General features: G+C 33.9%; 1 protein-coding gene across 3 annotated transcripts in view; it reads left to right on the top strand.

The window, feature by feature from the left end:
* AP3B1 (adaptor related protein complex 3 subunit beta 1) overlaps positions 1-22,886 on the top strand; it is a 285,248-nt gene that overhangs the window by 167,961 nt on the left and 94,401 nt on the right. For all 3 annotated transcript variants that reach the window (XM_012462113.2, XM_012462114.3, XM_012462116.2), the window contains exons 18-21: positions 4,859-4,967; positions 7,655-7,826; positions 11,103-11,250; positions 21,489-21,561. In XM_012462113.2, the coding sequence (XP_012317536.2) occupies positions 4,859-4,967; positions 7,655-7,826; positions 11,103-11,250; positions 21,489-21,561 (502 nt within the window). The remainder of the gene's footprint in view (positions 1-4,858; positions 4,968-7,654; positions 7,827-11,102; positions 11,251-21,488; positions 21,562-22,886) is intronic.

Here is a 22,886-nt window from a genome sequence, read left to right as displayed (position 1 = left end):
GTCCTTTGACAAGGTCACAAAGTGAATAATATGATGGTTTCTGATAAAAAAGAAAAAATTGCTATATAAATACTCTTTTTCTCAATCTTTCAAAAAATGCTGGCCATTGAGATCAAAGAATTAACATTCTTTTCTAATATCTGTTTATCTCTTTCTTACATAAACAAGAAAAATAACGAGAGAGGTCTTCTGATTATATTTAGAAATTATGTGAAATATATCTAATACTTTAAAATGTAGAATTAACAAAAAAAGAGCAGTTAAGAATTATATTCTAGATACGTTTCTGGTGGGAAAGATACATTGAATTAGGATTCAGATAACTGGAGTTCTTTACTAATTCCTGTGGGAAAGTGAGTGAACTTTCTTGCTCTTAACTTTTCTGTAGACAGTGGAAGAAAACGTTTATTACTTTAATAAATAGAATTTCTATAATGATCATAGCCATGTAATTTGATTCCTCTGAGAAATCATGTTTCTCTTAACCACTCCAACTTATCTTGACTTTGAAGCATGGCCAGAACTAATAATAGCACCATTTAGGAAACCCTGACAGTGTACTATGATAATGTTTTACAAAAACTATCTTGTTTAAACCTAATAATGATCATAAGTGATGGTTATTCTTATTCCCATTTTGCAGATGAGGAAGCCAAGTCTCAGAGAACCTAAGTAAATTGCCTAAGTTCACATAGCTAGTAAGTGATAGAACCATATTCCAACCCAGGTCTGAGTTCATTGTCCACGCTGTTGTTATATGTTTTATTATGTAATATGAGGAGAGGGACATTGAGCTTGTTTGTAAATCTGTATTATCCTTAGTACTTAGCACCATCATTTTTATGTTGTTACAAATGATCTGTACTTAGAGATGGCTAAAAATTCGTAACACTAGAAATATGTAAAAATATGTGAGTGAACCAATTACATGTCTGTCCCTCCTTGCAGCTGAGTTTGTTGATTTTCACTCAAATCTGTGTACTCTTAAGTACTCTTCAGAAAAGTTGCCTTATTTGTACAACTTTTTTTTTTGCTTGTTTTTTGTTTGTTTGTTTGTTTTGACAGAGTCTTGTTCTGTCCCCCAGGCTAGAGTGCAGGGGTGCTGTCTTGGCTCACTGCAACCTCTGCCTCCTAGGTTTAAGCAATTCTCCTGCCTCAGCCTCCCTAGTAGCTGGGATTACAGGTGCACACCACCATGTCTGGCTAATTTTTGTATTTTTAGTAGAGATGGGATTTCGCCATGTAGGCCAGACTGGTCTCAAACTCCTGACCTCAAGTGATCTGCCCGCCTCATTGCTGGGATTATAGGTGTGAGCCACTGTGCCCAGCCTATTTGTGCAACTTTTGATCAGATACTAGAATATAAATAAAGCATTCTTTGTTATGGTTCCTCCTGTGGACATACTTTTTCTTCTAATTTCTTATTATGCTTGTTTGTTGTTTTTATGGTTCTGGTTTTTGTTTGTTTTTTTTCATTATGGGGTACATAATGTTTTATCCCAAGTAGAACCATCCTTTTATCTTTCCCCTACTTCTGCCTTATTCCTACCTCCTCGCTGCCCTACTGTCCCCACCCACCAAAAAGCATTATCTTCTCAGAAGTTGATAGCAATGCTATGCAATTTAATTTGGTCTCAGCAGTATCCTTTATTGGCTGATAGATTGGTTCGTTGGCTGACTTCTTCCATTTTCATGTGCTTTTCTAAGCATTAACTTAACTGTCTTATTGGGACAGTACTTAAATATAACCTATTATGTTCATTTCACCTGTCCAATTCAACAGAGACAAATTAATTTTTTTTTCATTTTGCTTATTGTATTTATGAAATTAATAATTGGTAACTTAGGGAGAATCATTATAACTGATGGAACATGGTTTGATAAAACTGTCATTGTCTGTTGATACTGTGCAGAAAACAGCTTCCGTCTATTGGACTCTGAGACAATTGGCTTAAAATTATACTGTGAGAGATACAGTCAAGTATAAAAATAATATAGATAGTTTTATTTTCACATGCAGCTACAATACAGAAATAATGTCCATATTATTTTTCTTGTCTTTCACTCTACTTCATCTCCCAAGTCATGTCACTGTATTTCATGCACATAATATACTATGTTATTCTAGTTTTCCTGTAAAGTGATCTTACAGGTCAAGTCTTGTTACTGTGAAATATAACTTAGTAAGAAAAATGGCCTAGGTTTAGATAATCTGATATTTTAATCAAAAGGACAGGGAACCTAATCAGATTGACAGTAGAAGTCACTTTGAATTACACACCACCATTTCCAGGATATATAATATAATGTATATTTATATTATGATCCCAATAAGTTTTGAAGATCCTTAGTTAAGAGTTTATTTGCTTAGTTCTAGGAAGTCCTTTCTTCTCCACTTACAGAAAGACTACCTTCTGCATATGAAGGGTATTTTGCTTTATAAACACATTTGTCAACACTTTACCCTTTATAGGAACTTTCAAATGAGTATCTATGTTCTCTTCCTCTCTTTTCCCTATTACTCCTTTTGCTTAGAATGATAATATGGTTCTTTAGTCATAAAAAAATTAAAATATTTTTATTGTTCGTCTTTGGCCTTTTAAAACCTGAAACTCCATAGAGTTCATGGCTATGTCAGGAAAAAATGTAACTTTGAGCATAGAAGCCTAGTTTTCCAAAATTATTGATTTAGTCTTATTAATCCAACAAACTTTTTATCAGACCTCAGAGAAATGTGTTTGGATTTAAGAAAAATATGGACTTCAGAGTTTACCAAGTATAGGAGAGCTTTGTTTATAGAATACTATCTTTGTAGACAGAAGCGTTTTAAATACATATAAAAGAAAGCCATACTGTTGATCTTACGTAAGTATCTTATTCAAATATATTTAAGTAATTTTTACTCATTAATTTGCTGTTACTGTCCAGTTAGTAATTTTCCACATCACTGAATCTTCTCTTTTTAAGCAACATACCTTAAGTCCTGTAGATCAGTGGTTTTATTTTTATTTGTTTTTATTTATTTATTTATTTATTTTGAGACATGGTTTTGCTCTGTCACCCAGGCTGGAGTGCAGTGGTTCTGTCATAACTCACTGCAGCCTCAAACTCCTGGGCTCAATCCATCCTCCTGCCTCAGCTCCCAAAGTGCTCAGGGTACAGGCATGAGCCACATCACCTGGTCTTAGATCAGTGGTTTTTACCTGTAGCTGCACATTATAATCATATGGAGATTTTTAAACAAAGCAAAACTAGGTCAGACGTGCACCAGACCAATTAAATCAAAATTTCAGGAGGTGAACTCAGGTATTCGTTTTTTTAGTATTAATATTTTTTTTGTTTGTATTAGCATTTAAAAACTCATCTCAGCCGGTTCTATTGTATATTCAGTGCAGAGAAACATCTTGAATAGGAACTTCTGTCATGCTGTAGATTCCTTTACAACAAAATATGTACTCTAGCAAAGACTTGCACATAGTAAAAACTCAAAGATACAATAAATAAATGAGTCTCAACTATTTTGACCTTTTCAGAAGTATACATTTCCCTGCTCTTTAAAAAATTATATATGAAACATGATTTAATTTCTTGATGAATCAAGGTCATGACTATAAAAGCAAACCAATACACTGTCTTAAGGTTGTTAAAGGGCCTCATGTTAGTAAATGCTACTACTAATACTATATTTAATAAACACTAAAGTCAATATTTTTCTTAAGCATATTTTCTGAATTTAATATTGAAGTCTTTAAGAGGCTAATAACTAGTATTTATTATGTCAGCCACACTTAAAATTGAACAAAATATTTTAAATTCTCTGCTCTCCAGAAACTTACATTCTGCCAAGGATAGACCAACAGTTAAAAAAAACAAGTAGATTGTATAGTATGTTAAAAAATAATACATGCTGTGATTTAAAAAAAAAAAAAAAGGTGGAGGGGAATGGTGTTGGAAGTGGCAACAGCTAGGGGGAAGGCTCTAAGCTGGAAGCATGCCTGGGACATTTGGAGGACCAGTAAGACATGGCCAGAGCAGATCAGGCAAGAGGGTGAGCAGCAAGAGGTCAGAGAGGCGGGGGACAGGGACAGTTGTGGGACAGTCATGAACCAATGGTTGTGTCAAGCTGTGCAGAGTGTTGTAGGGACTTCAGCTTTTTCTCTGAGTAAAATGGAAAGCCATTACAGGGTTTCAGGCCAAAAAGGAGCTTCATCTGATTTAGGTTTTAATAGAATCATTCTAGATACTGTGTTGTGCAAACTTTGTTTGCTGGGGGCAGGGTGGAGGGGCAGTAGAAGCAAGGTAATGAGTAGTCCAGGAGAGTAGGATGGGTCAGACCAGGGTAACTATAGGATTTCTAGATGGTTTAGATGTATAGGATACGTGAAAAAGGGAGAAGTCCAGGATTACTCCAGGATTTAGACTGTTGAGATGGTTGGGGAAGTTTATTGCCTACACTAAATATTTTCTTTACTTGTTTTTTCTCTCCTTTACTTCAATGTCAAGCTATTAACTTGTGTTTGTTTTTGCTGTTATTGAATCTATTTCTAATTGTGCTCACCTATTTTAGGATATATTACTTTTGTTTAACTCTTTTGTGGGCCTGCAAACACAAAAGTTTTAAAAAATTATGTATTTAAAAGAAGATAGTTGGTTTAACCTAACGGGCTCTGGTGAGTTTCTGTTGTATATTTAGGAGTTGAGTGAATCGGCCTTAATACCAGGACTTCTAACAGTTGCATTCTCGGTTGAGGCCTTAGGCTTTCTTTTGAATTCAGTTATATTCTTAATGATTAAGTTTGCCAGAAGTCTAAATCCCTTAATGAGAGTTCATTTATATTTACTATATTTGTTTAAACAGGCCAAAGAATGGACCCCAGCAGGAAAAGCAAAGCAAGAGAATTCTGCTAAGAAGTTCTATTCTGAATCTGAGGAAGAGGAGGACTCTTCTGATAGTAGCAGTGACAGTGGTGGGTTTTATAATGTATTGGCATATACTGTTTACATAGTGGATTACATGCTGTCTCTCAAAAACAACAAGGCCTAATCCATAATATTCAGCAGGTGGTTTTAAGTGAAATTTGTATTATCAAAATAATCCCTTGCATTTATATATCACTGTTTAGTTTTCAAAGTAATTTTTAATTACTTTACTAAATTCCCTTTTTGCTTGCAGTGTCTCTTGGACAATAGCTAATACATTGGTATGGTGGAAACAGGAACTCATCTGAATTCTAAACCACAATGCCTGTTATATCTGTTGAAAAACACAATTTTACCCTTGATAAACTTTTAGTGGGGTCTTTAAAAGTAACTTTCTTTTATAAAAATGTAAAGTTTATTTTATACCTTGAAGAACCTTTTTCATTTTATAGTCACCTCTTTCTGTGAACCTCTATAGAGATAAAGCTAAAATTATTAAGTCTCTATATACTATAAAAAAATCAAACTAAAGATGGAGGATAACTATATGCAGTGAAAGGAATGCTTATTAGGAAGGATTTAGAAGCCCTGGGTTTTAACTATGCAAATTGAATAAGGCACCTACTTTTCTCTATATCAGACAAATGAAAGGGGGTGGGTAGCCTTAAATATTTCTTAAAGTCCCTTCATTGCTAAAGTTCTGTGAGTGATTTGCATAATGAAAAATATATTGGAGTCACTTTCTGATGCTCTTATTAACAGTTAACCTAATAGACAAATCTGACAGAAGACCAAGTGACACCCTACTTTCTCTAAAATTTTTATTCCCTGGAGAACCAGGGCCCATCACTCTTACTTGATTATCTATTACCCTACTCTAAGGTAGTTCACTCTTTTTTTTCTCTTTCTTATCAAAAATCTTTGTTTTTAGTATCTGATAAATTAACCTGTGGTACATTACCCTCTGAAGTATTCAGCTGAAGAGTAGAGAAATAACTTAATTGAGAAAGTCGATATTAAAAAGTATGGAATTTCAGGAGTAATATAGACGTGTTGCAGTGATCTGTTTGTGTAATCATGTACTTCTTCATTTTATAGAATTACATATAGATATTTGTCTCCATTATATGTATTCACTAGCCCATGCCTATTCATAGGCTGACCATTTTTAAAACATTTTAGAAATATTCCATTAACATTACAGCTTTTTATGAGTTTGTCTGAATACATATAATAATGAGCCATGTGGCAGGAGTTCTGTAGCTGCCAGAGGGAAAAAGAAAGCTTGTCTCATTAAGTTATGAGATTGTGTTTTCCAGATAGCAAGCCTTTTTGAGAATAAACAAATTTTCTCTAAGATTTTACTGACTTGAAAATTTAAATAATGGTGCCTGATGTGAGCTGGCCCCAGATTCATGTTGCAGTCCCATGTGATAACATGAGAGAGTAACTTAGATGCTGGAATTTCTTTTCATTGTTTATGGCCTAAGCCAGTTATCTGACTTAATATGTATGTGTGTATAACTTGGATATCACCACCAATTTAAAATGTCCTCATTTAATAGTTTTATTTTAGAAAAATAAATTTTCCTGTTTGTAAATGATGATAGTGATGAGTGCCTTGCCCTGTGGCAGACCCTGTTGTGTTCTAATCACCTTTACATGTTTCAAATCATTTAATCTTCACAACAGCTCTGTAAAGTAACGAGTATTATTATCTCCATTTGCTGAAAAGGAAACCAAGACTCAGAGAAGTTGAGTAACTTGCTCAGTTTTACAACTGGCAAGTAGCAGAGCCAGGATTTGAATCTGAACACTAACTTGAGAACCCATGCTTGTACCCCTTGCAAGCCATCTTAGAAGAATACAGGCAGTCCTAGCTTTTCACTGTGATGGATCTTCATGATGTTGTATGTTCTAATTAAAGGTTATGTTCCTGCCTAAGAGGGCTTCATTACGTAGATCACAAGCAGGGCAACAGTTTGTCCTTTTTTCTGGGACACAACTCTGTAGTTATAGTCATTTTAAATAGTAAACAGTTATGCTTCACTTTAAAAATATACATATATTTTTGTGTATTTTGTTCTTCAAAGAGTCATATTATACCATAATTTATACATAAAACATTTAAAAGTATAATCCCTCAGTATAACTTTATCATCTCTTTCATCTATAGAAAACTCCTTTACTAGCTCAAATAAGTAGTAACTCTTTAATTAGTCATTTTGCTGATGGTCTTTTGAATTTGGAGGTTTTTCCAGGTGATTCGAATGGCTCATTTTCCTCTCAAAATTTGTTCCTAAGATTCAACTGTTGCCTTCTTTTACTCTAAATAGAATTTCCCATTACAAGCAGAAGAATTCAAAATTATTTCTTTAGCCTTATATCAATCCTTAGTAATTCTTTAAAAGAAAGTTTTTGACATAGCTAGATACGTTGGGGTTTAAAAAGTGGGATTCCCTCAAGTTTGTTTTATTTGGTTCACCTTTGCTTAACTTTTCTCTACTCGCTGTCAGAGCATCCTCTCTCTGTCTGCATCTCCCAAAGCTCACCGTGCTAAAGGAATCCATAGAGCTGAAAGAATGGGGTGTGGGAATAAAGTATTGAACAAGTGATGTCTGCTGAATTAAAATTCAACATCTGGTTTTATTTGTGATGAATATTGACAGTTACAGGTATCTGTGTGTTTAATTAAATGACTATAAATCTAAGAACATCTGGTTCTGTTTTTCAGAGAGTGAATCTGGAAGTGAAAGTGGAGAACAAGGCCAAAGTGGGGAGGAAGGAGACAGCAGTGAGGACAGCAGTGAGGACTCCTCCAGTGAGCAGGACAGTGAAAGTGGAAGGGACTCGGGCCGAGAAAACAAAAGAACAGCCAAGAGGAACTCAAAAGCCAAAGGAAAAAGGTAACTTATTTCGTCAGAATTTTGCCCCAGCAAGATAGTTCTTGTTAGTCCAAAAATAGAGGAAAAAAGTGTGTATTTTTTCCCAAACAGATATTAAATCTTTTAAAATTAAAGTGCTAGTTGTTCACATTATTTTCCTACTTATAATGCTTAGCTTTCATTTTGAACTTGAACGTATCTTGGGGTTACATTTTGAAAATTGGTATAACCTTGGAAGGCTGAGTTAAGTGATCAAGCAGTAGGTATGAAACACTTAATTACCTTTTGTAGCAATTTTGCGGAGGGCTAAAATTAAATCCTTCAACACTTTGCCATTATGTAACCAAGACAATTGATTTTTCTAAATAATGTTATATTAAAAAGATTATGACTCAAATATTAGAGTCAAGGGCTGTGAAGGAAGACGGTCATAGGATATTTAAGTGTTAGCACTTTTTAAGATCTCCCATTATCAACAACATTATCGTGTATTAAAATGTCATTAAAATTTTGAGTAATTGGGGCTAATATCTTGGATTGTGCAACTCTGTTTTCTCCACTGCTGTCAGCAAGTGGCCTCTGCCGACATGATGGTCCTTTCCGAGAGAGCCTACTGCCCGCTCACTTGATGAGCTTGCAGCTCGGCTCAGTCGTGGCTGACAGCACTGATTGGGGCGCAGTACGCTCTCTGCTCCTTTTATTACAGACAGTAATTAAAGCAGCTCGCCCTGCCACTTCCATAACAAACACAGCATAATGCCCTAATTATGACTTTATTAATTTAAGTCAGGATTTAATGATTTTAAAAGTGATTTATATTGTTTTTCCTGTTCAGAACAAATGAAATCTGTAGGTTAAATTAATACAGGCTTTTCATCATTGCAAAGTTAAAAACCTAGTTACCAGTAAATTCTTTTCATTAGATTAACATCTGAAACTCTAAGCAGTAAGGTAAACAATAATTACCATCGAAATTGAGTGATGCATAATAAAATAACACTTTTACTTTTAAAATCTTATCTTAAAAGCCAGAAGTTAAATATATTTAGAATCATTCACTTGTTGCAGCAAAGGAGCTACTTGGTTTATAATAGCCTTGTCTTTGAGAGAAATTCCGTATTTCTGGTTTAATATCAGAATATCTATGATGATATGAGTTATAAAACATGTGTTGTTTCTAGAAAGGGAAAGTTTTGTTCAGTGCATGAAATGTCTTTTCAGATAGCAAAAGTCAGTGTGCTAGAAATTTGTAGTCATGCATTAGTTTTATTAGTTTTTTTCTTCAGAAATGGATTTTTCTCTTTACCCATGTTTGAATTTAAAAGAATTGTTTACTTCACCAAGGAGAATTACAAATACATTCTGAACCTTATATTTTTAAGTACACATTTTAACCAGTGAATTGGGGATAATAAATTGCCATTTTTTGCCAGGGAAAAACAACAACATATTTTTCAGTCTTCAAATATAATTACATGTGCTCTGAGATGTTACCATGGCTCCATTTTTAATAAACAGCAATCATATTTCCTCTACAAAAATCAATTCTAGGAAATATCGATCCTTCCCTTGCCTCACTACTCTCCCTCCCCCTGTATTTTTCTCCCTGTCTCTTAGAATTTTTTTTAACTTTGTCAGTATGGTAATTTTTTAAAGCTCTTAATAAGCTTTAAGCATCTTCAAAAACCACCATTTAGTAATCATAAATATTTATTACAAAATTTAAATTTTACACTCCAAGGTATTTTCATTTGAAGGGAGATAGTATGACATAGTGGAAAAAATACAGACTTTGGCGTGAGATAGGCTTGAGTTCCAGTTCTGCCCCTCCTGTTATCTTTGAGCAGGTTATTTAACCTTTCTAAATATTAATTTCATTATTGTAAATGGAATAATAATGTACCCAGGAAGAGTGCGTTTAAATTAGATAATTGGTATGATTGGTATGAAATACCTAGCCCTTTCTGGTCCACAGTAGATTCTTAAAAAAATACACACATGTGGTAGAGAGAACTAGACCTTTAGTTTCCAGGAAAATAGAAACACCACAAAGCAGCTCTTATCCCCTGAGAGAAGGGTGTTTGGCCATCTCGCATGTTATTCCTTCCCCTTGGAGAACTGCTTCCTGGCCCATCTGCTCTCCTTATTCCTATATCTTGACTTTTATGTCTCATTCTCAAGGAAGCATTCCTAATTGGTTTAAGTTTATTTAGTTGTCTCTACAAATAGTGTTCTGACACACTGTAATTTATTACTTATTACTTATCATACTATATTATCTCTGCCACCTTATCTATATTCTCCAGTGGACTGAAGACTCTATAGGGTAGACACACAGAGATCCTCTGTGACTTACTACCCACTGTTATCCTCAGCACCTAACATAATGCCAACACGTAGTCAATAATTAATAAATATTTGTTGAGCAGGTGAACGAATGGTGTTAAGCACTTAGGTATGATCATTTGGTATTTTTAAAGTTTATATTTCATTAGCTTAAATTTTTAGCAAGACATTATTACATTAGAAGAATTTGCTTTGAATTGGTTAACATTTTCTTATAGAATATGTTTAAGGTCACATTTGGGAACTTGTGTAGTAATTTTCTTTGACAGAGAAATGTATAAAACACAAGTCTGTTTTAGCAAAAGCAGATATATAAGTATTTAAATATATTACTAAGCCAGGTGTGATGGATCAGTCCTGAAACCCCAACATTTTGGGAGGCTGAGGTGGGAGGATGACTTGAGCCGAGGAGTTCCAGACCAGCCTAGGCAACATAGTGAGACCCTGTCTCTACAAAAAATATAAAATTAAGTGTGGTGGCACATGCCTGTAGTCCCCACTACTTGGGAGGCTGAAATGGGAGAATTGCTTGAGTCCAGGAGGTAGAGGCTGCAGTGAGCCATGATCGTACCACTGTACTCCAGCCTAGATGACAGTGAGACCCTGTATGTAGATATGTATGCACACCTAATATTTTGAGATAGCATTATAAAAATCAGCCTAAATATCTTTGAAATTATTACTGCTGGCACTTAATTCTTGGTAAATGAAACATTTAATATTTTCTACATTGTTTTTGATGATATTATTTGGTGTCATTTTGTGACTTTTTGCATTTGAAATGTGTATGACAGAATAGAATTGAATTTGAATGGGTTCTGATTAATTTGGTTATTAGTAATACCTTTATTATTACCTTATTAATATATTCTAGAATTCAACCACTTTTTATATAAACTACTTATATAAAGGAGTTAAAGTTGATATTTCAAAATTTACCATTATATATAGTGATTCTGAAGATGGGGAGAAGGAAAATGAAAAATCTAAAACTTCAGATTCTTCCAGTGCCGAATCTAGTTCAATACAAGACAGTTCTTCAGATTCTGAATCAGAGTCAGAATCTGAAAGTGAATCTGAATCCAGAAGTGTCACTAAGGTAAGAGATTATACGTTTGTTATCATTGAAAGTAAATATTCTTATAGCGACTAAAATAAACAACACCATTGTCATCTACACCTGTGATTTTATTTTTTCTAGCTAAGCCTTTCCCTCATAACCAAACTGCAGAAAAGTTAGAAACTTTAAAAAAACTCATCCTTAGCCACTGAAATCAGGGAACTCAATGTTATGCATATGGCCTTTTTTGTTCTTGGCTAGGTTGTGACAAGGGGGGTTTTTGTTGAAGGGGAAGTGAAAGGAAGTCACAAAAATAGTATTGAGCAAAGAAATGTAAGTATACATACATCATTAGAAATTGAGACTATTAGGCCTTTTAAAATATTGGGCATTTTGCATAATTGTGTTTTAAAGCTTTAATTCAAGTATATACATTCTTTAGTAAGAATTTGCAGTAGACATTTATTTAAAAACAAATGTAAGAACTACTTATATAATAAAATAATAATGCTTTTTGGTAATAACATTTGTAACACTGAACTTGGCCTGCTTAGCAGGAAAAAATTAAAGTATATATTGCAAGAATATAGTTATTAATATAAAATTTATCCTATCTGATTTCAGATCTAGTTAAAAGAATGAAATAGTAGTATAGAATTCAGACCTAATGATAATTATCTTTTTGGTCTTTAATAATCATCCCCTTCCTAAAAATGGACCTTGCTGATACTAGATTTCAAGGTTAGTAGTTTTATATATAACCGTGTTATTCTGTTTGTTGAAAATATGTTCAAACCCTGCCTTTCATTCAGTTTAATTTCTTCTTAATCCAATATTGTTTTTGTTTATTTGTTCTATTAACTTGAATTTCTTCAGTATGTTATCTGAGTAGGCAAGGATGAAAATTAATTTATTGAAGTAAACTATTGCCCTTCCCCTTCCAGAGATTTATTGTTAAAGAATGTTTTAAAAATTGGCTAGTATTTGTCTTGCCTTATTTCACATATTTTCTTGCATATATTAAAACCTATCTTAAACTTGAATTTATATTTAAAACTTGCATCTGTATATAAAATAATCTAAGACTTTTATTTTTTAAAAAATTCACATAAAATCTTAAGAGATTTTATGGTTTATTAATCTGGCCTCATATAAAAACTTATCACATAGTGAGTTTGGTGTACTTACATTTCATACTTAACATCAAATTACCAGAAAGTTTAAAATGTTATTGAAAATAAAGAGAGTTACAAATCAACAGTAAATACAACCCAGAGTAAGAAGTGTTTTTTAAAATGACAGAACAAGAAATCATTGAGTGTCAAGATGTGGAAGTTATTCTTGGGAAGTTTTGAAACAGTTGAAAAATTACAGACTTCAGTGCCTCTGTAGTATTAGAAGCAGAGCTTTAGGATCCCATTAAAAAGCCACAGTGGTTGAGCATCATGTTATATTGTACCCTTTCGCCCCCCCGCAGAGAAAAAACAAAACAAAAGAAAATAAAAGCCACAGTGGCACTCCAGGTCAGTGATTCTTTTTGTTTCTTCTTTGTCAAAGACTTTCTGTGATCAGATTAAATCTCTTGATAGTTAAAAATATTTTCCTATAGAACGTCAGTATAAAAAATTCAAACTATTGCAATGAGCCAAGACCTTTGAGAAATTTGGGTTTCACACACATTGTTGATAGTTTTGTGTTCATGTGTTCCTTAGGTGGCTTATTTTTTTTATATTAGAATGCCTTTTCCTGTCTATAAAGGCAAACAGGACTGTGGAGTTTTTTGCTTTAGTTTAGCTATTGGAATAAGTATTCTCCACCTTGGAGCTACCATAACTACTTATTTATTTCTATTTCTTTCTGAATGATTTGGCGTATACCATACCATTACAGAGTATACCAATTTTTTAATAATATGCAACTATAATTGTGGAAAAGTCCTCCTTGCACCAAGTGTTGTGGCTTCTGCTCTAAATTATGAGTAATGAAGGCAGATGGTGGGTACTTTACTTTAATTTAGCATGACAATATGTTAGTGCTGAAAATTCATATGCCTTATATCTGCAGCCTAACTAAATCTATACTATTATTCTTTCCTTTCTTTTCTTTTCTTTTTTTTTTTTTTTTTTACATCCAGAGAATGTGTTTTGAGGGCACTGAGCATGAAAATGCGATCTAGGAGTTACCTTGAATATATGGCTTTCAAAACAGTGAATTTTTGTGGTAGTCCTGTGAGATAAGCGTAGTGTTCTACTTGTGGGGAGAGAATATCTTTATGTTTCAGTTTCCTCATCTGTAAAGCAGAAATGCAAGTACCTACCTTACTTCTTTCAGGTGTTATGTTAAAAATAAAATATGAAAGATCAATGTATCACACTATATAACTATAAAACAACAGTTTTAACATTTTTAAAAATTCCATAAATGATCAACGGTATTGAAGAACATCAAATGCTAAAAGTAACCTAAATTTTTTTTGTAACTCTTAAGTATCCTCCTTTTTTTTTTTCCACTCTTTTGACACTATTCAAGTTGTAAGTCAACATTTAATTCTGTTCCCTTACCTACAGCCTGTAAGCTTAGCCACTTTCTTTAGAAGACAGCTGCCATCCATGGTCAGTGTCTCATGTGTCTCTGCTCTCTAACTTATAATCTCCATTTACCCTCCTTTTTCTTTGAATGCAGCTCTGTGTAAATGACCTGCATCCACTTCCCCAGCGATAGCTCCTACTTCCTTTTGGTCTTACTTTGTTAATAATCATCTGCCTCCTTCGCACCTTTAATCTTTCTCCATTCGTTCCTTTTCTTCCAACTGTAGCATTCAGGTTTTTCCCAGCATTTAAAGAGAGAGAGAGAGACCAGAGAGTGGAAAAGACAGAGTGACAGAATGTGTGTACATGAGTGAGAGTGAGTTTAGAATAATAATCTACGTATCCTGCCATCTGGTACTTCTTAACCCAGTCATTTCCAACTTTATCCTACAAATACTGCTCTCTGATAAGTCAGCTGTGATCCTTCCAGAGAGTGGAAAAGACAGAGTGACAGAATGTGTGTACATGAGTGAGAGTGAGTTTAGAATAATAATCAACGTATCCTGCCATCTGGTACTTCTTAACCCAGTCATTTCCAACTTTATCCTACAAATACTGCTCTCTGATAAGTCAGCTGTGATCCTTCCCCAAACCCAGTAGCCTTCTCTTATTCTTGATCTTTTTGTATGACTATTCCCCTACTACTTAAAAGTCTCTGCATCCCTTTCGTTCTGACTTTTTTGACCTTTCATGCTTTTGATTGCTTCACTTTTTACCCACTTTTGACACCAAGTGTGAACATTGCCCCTAAATTAGTACTTAGTACACATTAGTTTTGCAAAATATTGATTATCGATGGATTTTTTTTTTTTGTCTTCTTTTTTCCCTCTAAATTTTTTCTGTTGTGAGACCTCATTCACTCCTATAGCTTCAGCTAAAACATTTATGTTAATTACTTCCATGGTAACGTCTTTCAGTCTTTACAGTAAGCTTCAGCTTTTCATCCCAAATTCATACCAAATTTTTAGACCTCTCTGGGGCTACTGGTTTTCCAAACCTAATACAATCAAAAGACATGCTCTACCATTTGTCACCACCATTGTTTTCATTCTCTCAGATCTGAAGCCCCAGAATTATCTCTAACTACTCTGTCATTCTGTTTGTTTAGATAATTGCCAACTCCTATAGATTCTGTGCATTATTTCTCATGTCTGTTTCATCTTTCCCTACTGCCAGTATTCTAGATCAGCTCTTCATTACCTGCATAGACCATTGCCATTGGACATCCTCTGACCCATGCTTTTCCAACCCCAAGTCCTTCTATACGACTGCCAGATGGATATTAAATTCACCTGTCATGATGGCCCATTACCATTTGAGTTTAGTAAACACAGGCTAGCTTGCCCAAACCTACCTAGTCTTAACTCCACCCACCCTGTGTTCATTTGTTCTTTCTTTCTCTTTCTTTCTTTTCTTTTCTTTCTTTCTTTATTTATTTATTTATTTTTGAAACGGAGTTTCGCTCTTGTTACCCAGGCTGGAGTGCAATGGCGCGATCTCGGCTCACCGCAACCTACGCCTCCTGGGTTCAGGCAATTTTCCTGCCTCAGCCTCCTGAGTAGCTGGGATTACAGGCACGCGCCACCATGCCCAGCTAATTTTTTGTATTTTTAGTAGAGACGGGGTTTCACCATGTTGATCAGGATGGTCTCGATCTCTTGACCTCGTGATCCACCCGCCTCGGCCTCCCAAAGTGCTGGGATTACAGGCGTGAGCCACCGGGCCCGGCCTATTTATTTATTTTTTATTTCTTCTTTTCTTTTCCTTTCTCTCTCTCTCTCTCTCTCCTCTCTTCCTCTCTTTCATCATCTGCCTCATTTGCTCCTTCCCTTCCTCTTTCCTTCTGTCCTCCCTCCCTCCCTCTCTTCCTCTCTTTCTTTCTTTTTTTTTTTCCTCTTTTGAGACAAGGTCTTGCCCTGTTGCTCAAGCTGGAATGCAGTGGCGTGATTCCAGCTCTCTACAGCCTCGACCTCCAAGTCTCAGGTGGTCCTCCCACCTCAGCCTCCTGAGTAGCTGGGACTCCAGGCATGCACTACCATGCTTGGCTAATTTTCTGTATTTTTAATAGAGAGGGGTTTCTCTGTGATGCCCAGGCTGGTCTCTAACTCCTGGGCTTGAACGATCCACCTACCTCAGCCTCCCAAAGTGCTGGGATTACAGGTTTAGACAACCGTGCCCAGCCACACACACTAAATTCTAATCCCAATGGAATATTTGTGGTTCTCTTGACACTCTATTTTTTCCTATTTCTATGCCTTTATTCTTTCTTTTTGCATCATTTATTACAGAAAATAAAAGCTAGGGAGAAAGTGGCCTTATATCAATGTGACCCTCCACTTCAACTGGTTGAGAATGACTGCAGGGAATGAAAAATGTTACTGAGGACAGGGTATCACTCATGTGAATGGAACAGTCAAAAGGGTCAGAACCACAGGGGATTGTTTACATTCTTAAATGCCCCAGCATATTCATGAGGCACAAAACTATAATCATACATTCAGGTGCCATGTTTGTTTGTTTGTGTTATTTATTGGAATATGTCCTCATTTGAGGTCAGATGTTGTTACTAATGACCAGAGAAAATTTCCGTGTTTTAGTTAGAATTATTTTGATGGATAAGCATATTTTTATGTGTAGGTATTATTTTCTGAAATATACTTAATTGAGAAAAATTTTTTGTATAATCCTTTCAATGAAGTAATTCTTTTGTTCCAAATAACACCTATGACAGAATTACTTTTAGTAATTCCTTATTTTAAGTCATTTCACATACTTTACACAGTGTAAAGGGAAAATTTTTTTTTGTATGAAAGAATGGAGAGAAAACTCAGATGTACACCACATTGTGTCAGGAAGGGATTCATATTTATATCACTTTATCCTATTTTTGACCGATATAATTAAGTTATATTCCACTTGTAGTTAAAATTATGTGTTGAACAGATGGTGACAAAATTATTTTAAAATAATGTTTTTAAAGTTTCCTGAATTTTTATCCTTTATAAAACCTAGGCTTCAGTGTTCTTATAACTACCCAGTATATTAGAGTGCTCCTATACACTATAGTTATTTCAGCTACATTGTTAATCCACTATTCGCACCGTATTCGTGATGCAATATTCTACTTATATCTATAGTGTCTGGGTATCAATTGCTGAATATTTAGATAATCTATGATTAAAATGATAAAATCTTTAAATCATGATTGTAATTTATTGTGAGTAAATTTTATGTATTTTTCTTATATATATTAACATTTTAATTACATAAACTGTATAAAGCATAATCACCAATGTGAAATAAATATAAAGCATTTAATGTACTTGCACTTAATAACAGTTAATATTAAAAGCACTTCAGTATTTGAATTAAAGTTAAGATTAATGTACATACTAGCTATGAAGAAAACAGTACCAACTGTATATACCTAGCAGTGTTTGAGATGCTCTTGTCAGTTGTTTTTATCTCAGGTTATATTATTTGTGTCTCAAAACTTTGCTAATTCCTTTTGAGAGGTGCAAAGAAACTGATTAAATTTCTTAAGTGCTCTAAGGATCCGTCACTAGTATTGTGACTGGTGTCTGAATGTCAGTAAGTGGTAAGATTTGCCTTAATAAAAGATTCTGGAGATAAAGATCTTTTATTTGAAAGATTCTTGGGGATAAAGTAAATTTGGCATGTGATGTGAAATAAATCATGGATAAGAGTGAAATGAACTTTTTTTTTTTATTGGTTTTATGTTCTATTTGAGAAATACGCAAGTTTTAATTATGTTTTTACAACTATTTTTGTATGTTGCAGTTATATAATGTTTATAAATATTGAAGAATATTGAGTTTACTATGATAATACAAAGCCTTGCCTCTCAGCTTACATCTTTCCCAATTTCATTTATATTTTAAGTTCTCTAAAATAAAAATATTATTCAATTGCAATTGAGACCTTTAAAAGGAAGTGAAAGCCATTAAGCAGGCTTTCTTATTGAAGTAGTTATACTCTGATAGGACAAGGTTTATTTTCATGGGTTAGACTTCTTTGTAACTTATAAAGAAGTCTTAATTTACTGGCAGTGTACTTTTGTTTTAAAGCCCAAGTTTAAGTGTGAGCCTCAGATTTTTAAAATCATATTTGTCAGTTAACTTGAAGGAAAGAAAATCATTGAATTATCCTTGGTTGATAATTCTAGTTGAAAATATTTCATGCAAATATGTTGTCCTGTGAGACCAGAAGTTAGCTTTGACTTCTTGTTGATTTCAAAGCACAATATGGCTTTGACAGACTTTACATACTGCTTATCCTATTTTGTAGTTTCAAATTTCAAACCTCTGGTTTCCTCTTAGGTTACATATTTGATGCTTGTCATGTCAGATCTTTTTTGCTACTTGCCTTTTTTTTAAATCAGCATGAACACAAACGTGCATAATACATAAAAAATATTTTCAGGTATATTGTCACATATTTTTGTTTGTATTATTTGGAGGATAATAAGTATTTCCAGGATATTTTATTTATTATTTGAAATGAAATACGTTAAATAGAAATCAGTTTTTTTAACCCCGTGACTTTGTGTTGCATTTGAAAATGTTGATGTGTTGAGGTGTATAATTGAATACCATAGAAACAAAATGAAGATTTGAGAATGATGAATTGATAACTAGGTATTTTTTGTGGTGAGATTCTAAGATCAGTTACTATTGTCCTTATAAAAGTCTAATACAGCCACTCAGCTGTTAAAAACCTAATCCTCTATTTAAAAAAATATACAAAAACAAATTGTCTATCTTTCTGCCTGATCTATTCTCAAGTACTAACACAATGGAAACAGTGGGTGATCTGTCAATGTGTTTGGTTTGTCAATGATGGTTTTGTATAAATATTGGGAGGGTAAGAAATAAAATCGCACAGTAAAATATGATTTCATCTGCCTTTTCTCTGCAGCTCCATGGCTCATGCTGCAGTGTGAAATTCTCATTTTACACACTTTGCAGGCGGAGCACATGAATTATGCATTGAGCAAGAAAAATCTCCTGCCTCAAGTCCTATATGCATTTACCCAGGTTCTGTCTCTATTACCAAGATGAATTGCAAATGGAGAAATGTTTGATGGAATAGAGCTCTTAACTTCTTTGTTTAGAATTCAGAATTTTATTTTTATAGTAGATTCTTTAAGTATGAAAATGTTTTGAACTTACTATGGATTTTTTAAAATGAAAAATGAAATATAAGAGAGGAATACCAAACACATCATGAAGCATTTTATAGCCTTGATTCAGAATGCAAGGGTTTTTCAATTCAGTGGAAATGACCATTATCTATTGCTAATGTTGTATTTCAGTCACTGGTTATTTGCTGTTTTCAGAAAGTCAATGAAATTCTGTCCTTTTGAAAGCCTTTCTTCTCTCTGTTCTAAGCTTCTAATAGGAGATTATGCCAATTTCACATGCAGCTCTGTTCTGTGTTGTATGTGACCTGATGTGTATTTAATAGATATTGTTACACACTCTTGGCTGTGAAGTAGAAAATAAGATATAGACTTGCCTTCAGCTTTAACTTTATCTTGATTTGATAGGTTTCTAATTTTTCAGGTGGGGAGGTTACAGTTTCATAAAGACAGTCATGCACCATTGTAGCTTATAGGAAGCTACACCCATTGTGTTCAGCATAGCATTTTGATAAGTCACATGATGATATGCTCTTTTTGTTATATGTTCTTTCTTCACAGGAATAATATTCTAGTTGAGATGGCATTTTCATTCTGCATCTGTTTTCATTTACTTGCAACTTTTAAATTTTAGCCTCAAAACTAACACTTCTTCTATTTTTTTTCCACATCTTAGACATTGTTTACTCATTTGAGAAATGGAGAGGGGGGCAAATACTATTTCTTTTGTCTTTAAATAAGGAATGAAAATTAAAGCTTGTCTAGATGACTTGGAGTGTTTGGTGATAAAAATAATTACTTTGAAGAAGAAAACTAGTGCCTTTCTAAGTGTATTAATAATGTATATTATTATGTGATTTTTGAAGTTTCTGAGTATTGGCATAAGGGAAAAAGCAAGGGAAATTTAAATTATTTTAAAATGTTACCTATGTATAATTTTATGTAATGCTTTTGTTCATGTATGTGCACTGTTGTAGGAGCTCTAACACTGTATAAACTTTAAATGGTGATAAAATATATTTTGCTTCATACCTTGATACCTTCTCATGGCTAGAGGAATACTTCAGAAATATTTATAATCACATTAACAATAAGCCATAGACTTTTTTGGTAGATTATAAGTTATTTGAAGGCAGGATTATGTCTGTCTTGGCTGTTATTTCCATTGGTTGGCACAGAATCTAATATATATTTAAAATTCTATACATACCCATTGAATGAATGAATGATTAAATAAACAAAGACATTTTAGCAGAAACTTTTGTTTTGGTCTTTAATTTGAGAAAATTTAATGTAAAAAATAATATAGATTAGAAAGATAAACTTTGACTCAATTGTTTAACATCCTAGTCTTTGTTGACCTTTAGTTGTTCGTAATGCTACTAGTACTGCACTTAATTTATACTGCTTTCTTTTTTAAAGACTTACAAATTTTTTTTCTGAATCTCTAACCAAACTGTGAGTAGTTCAGGCTTAGGGGCACTGTTTTCTAGTTCATGGGTATATACATTTTGTAAGTACAGTAGACCAAATAAGCAAATCTCTGCTGGGGGAATCCCTAATTATATGCAGATATGTTTTGAAATATTTATTTTCTCTACAAAACAGTAGAGCAAGTGAGTGAGTGAGTCCTTTCAACTTTAAAAAGAAAGAGCCTGGGAATGTCATTTATAGATTTTAATGCATATCTTTGGCAAAGAAGTCTGATACAACCCAGTATAGAAACAAAATATCGGCTGGGTGCAGTGGCTCAAGCCTGTAATCCCAGCACTTTGGGAGGCCGAGGCGGGCGGATCACAAGGTCAAGAAATTGAGACCATCCTGGCCAACATGGTGAAACCCCGTCTCTACTAAAAATACAAAAATCAGCTGGGTGTGGTGGCGTGCGCCTGTAGTCCCAGCTACTCGGGAGGCTGAGGCAGGAGAATTGCTTGAACCCGGGAGGCGGAGGTTGCAGTGAGCCGAGATTGTGCCACTGCACTCCAACCTGGCGCCTGGCGACAGAATGAGACTCTGTCTCAAAAAAAAAAAAAGAAAAGAAACATAAAATATCTAGTACAGTGCCTGTCACAAACTATATCAGAAAAGGCTGACCTATCACAAACCCATCAAAAGTATCAGAGCTATGCATATATTGAGTGTTTTTTTCTTAAGTAAACCTGTTTAAAAGTTATTTTCAAGAATATTTGTACACTTTCTACCAAAGAACCATTTACATTATGTTAGCAAGAAGTTGTCAGATTATAAAATAATTACATACCTTTAAATTTGCTTCTGACATTTATAATTTTTAAGCATTAAATAGTTTAAAATAATTAACAGTTTGCATAGTGGGTAAGAAATACTATATGCTACTTGAGACAAACGTTGATTCAGGAAAACATTTTATGTAACCATATAGAAGTTTAATTTGTTGGTACCACTAAGCAGAGAAAAAAAAAATGTTTGTTTTGGATTGTTAAGGACTGCTTACTCCATAGAGTTTTAAAACAGAACATGTGACAAATCAAATATTTGTCATTTTATAGGAGAAAGAAAAGAAAACAAAGCAAGGTAGAACTCCTGTTGCCAAAGATGTTTCACTTCTAGATCTGGATGATTGTAAGTATTATAATTTAAAATATTTATTCTGTGTTTAGTAAGAGTATTTTTTATTTTTATAGTACCTTTCATTTGCGTGTACCAAAATATATCAATATTTATTGTGAAAGATTTATAGATGAATAAGGCAAGAAAGTTTTGGAAATCAGTGGTATTTGTTTCTTTCATCTATTCAGCATACCCGTTTATTATCATATGAGTAAATATAGATGGCCAAATAAAAGTACACAGAATTCATTTTAAAATCTGTTGCTTTAGTAATTTATACTTGTTTTCTAAATAGTCATCCATATCTTACAACTTTTACACTGTGAAATGTGGATTATGGGGATTGACACATCTAACTTAAGGAGGTAAGGGATTAAGGAATGGAAATGGAAATGGAAAGGACATCACTATCTTCCAGTTGACACAATTTTGATACCAATGGAAATGGGTTACCAAGCCTTCAGAGGCCAGTTTGGCTATACCTGTCAGTCTTTTAACTGCAAAAAATGTTTAGCAAATCGAAGAATTCAGAATCCTACAAATATATTCACCCAAGTGTGCAAAGATATAATTTACCATGTCCCCTTAAATCGTCCTGCATTGTGAAGAGAGAGATAGTGGTACTTTGTTGCACTAGAACAAGAGTAATAAGAAGTTAGATTTCATGAATATTAAACTACTACTATTTTTTGGTAGAGTTTTTCTATGCTGGGAGTGAGTTATGCTTTAGGTTATTTCATTCTGTCATAGATCTTTTCTGTTTATACTGTTTACCTGCCCTATCCCCAATAGCCTTGGCATATACTTAATATACAGAAATAACAGATAAACTAAAAATAAAATTGGAGTTAAATTTGAATCATGTTTTACATGCAGGCTAAGATTTTGAGGTTTGGTATCATCCAGTGTTGCTAAGGTGTGGATAAATAGATGTGCATGTTTTCAATAGGAATATAAATAGGTACAGCTCTTTGGAGTCATTTTAGCAATATCTATCAAAACTTAAATTGTACATACCCTTTGACCTAGCAGTTCTTTTCTAGAAATTCATCCTACTGAGAAACTACTGATAAAATCATATCTTCTTTCTTTCTTGTTTTAAACCCTTTAATTAAATGGCTTAATTTTGCATTTAAATTAAAGCCCATACTCCTTTCCTAGGTTTCTCAGTCTGTAGATGATCTGACCCCTGTCTCCTTATCTACATATCATACTACTGTTTTTATGCATTTGTCACACATACCAGGCTCATTTCTGCCAAGGGCCTTTATACTGCTGTTCCTCTGTTGAGAACAATTCCCCCAGATCTTCTGTTGGCAGGTTGATCCTTACTTTCC

Source organism: Aotus nancymaae, unplaced genomic scaffold (assembly GCF_030222135.1).
Source record: "Aotus nancymaae isolate 86718 unplaced genomic scaffold, 86718_ANA_hifiasm-v0.15.2.pri h1tg000014l, whole genome shotgun sequence".
In the NCBI taxonomy this organism is placed as follows: domain Eukaryota; kingdom Metazoa; phylum Chordata; class Mammalia; order Primates; family Aotidae; genus Aotus; species Aotus nancymaae.
This window is presented reverse-complemented; position numbering and strand designations above follow the sequence as displayed.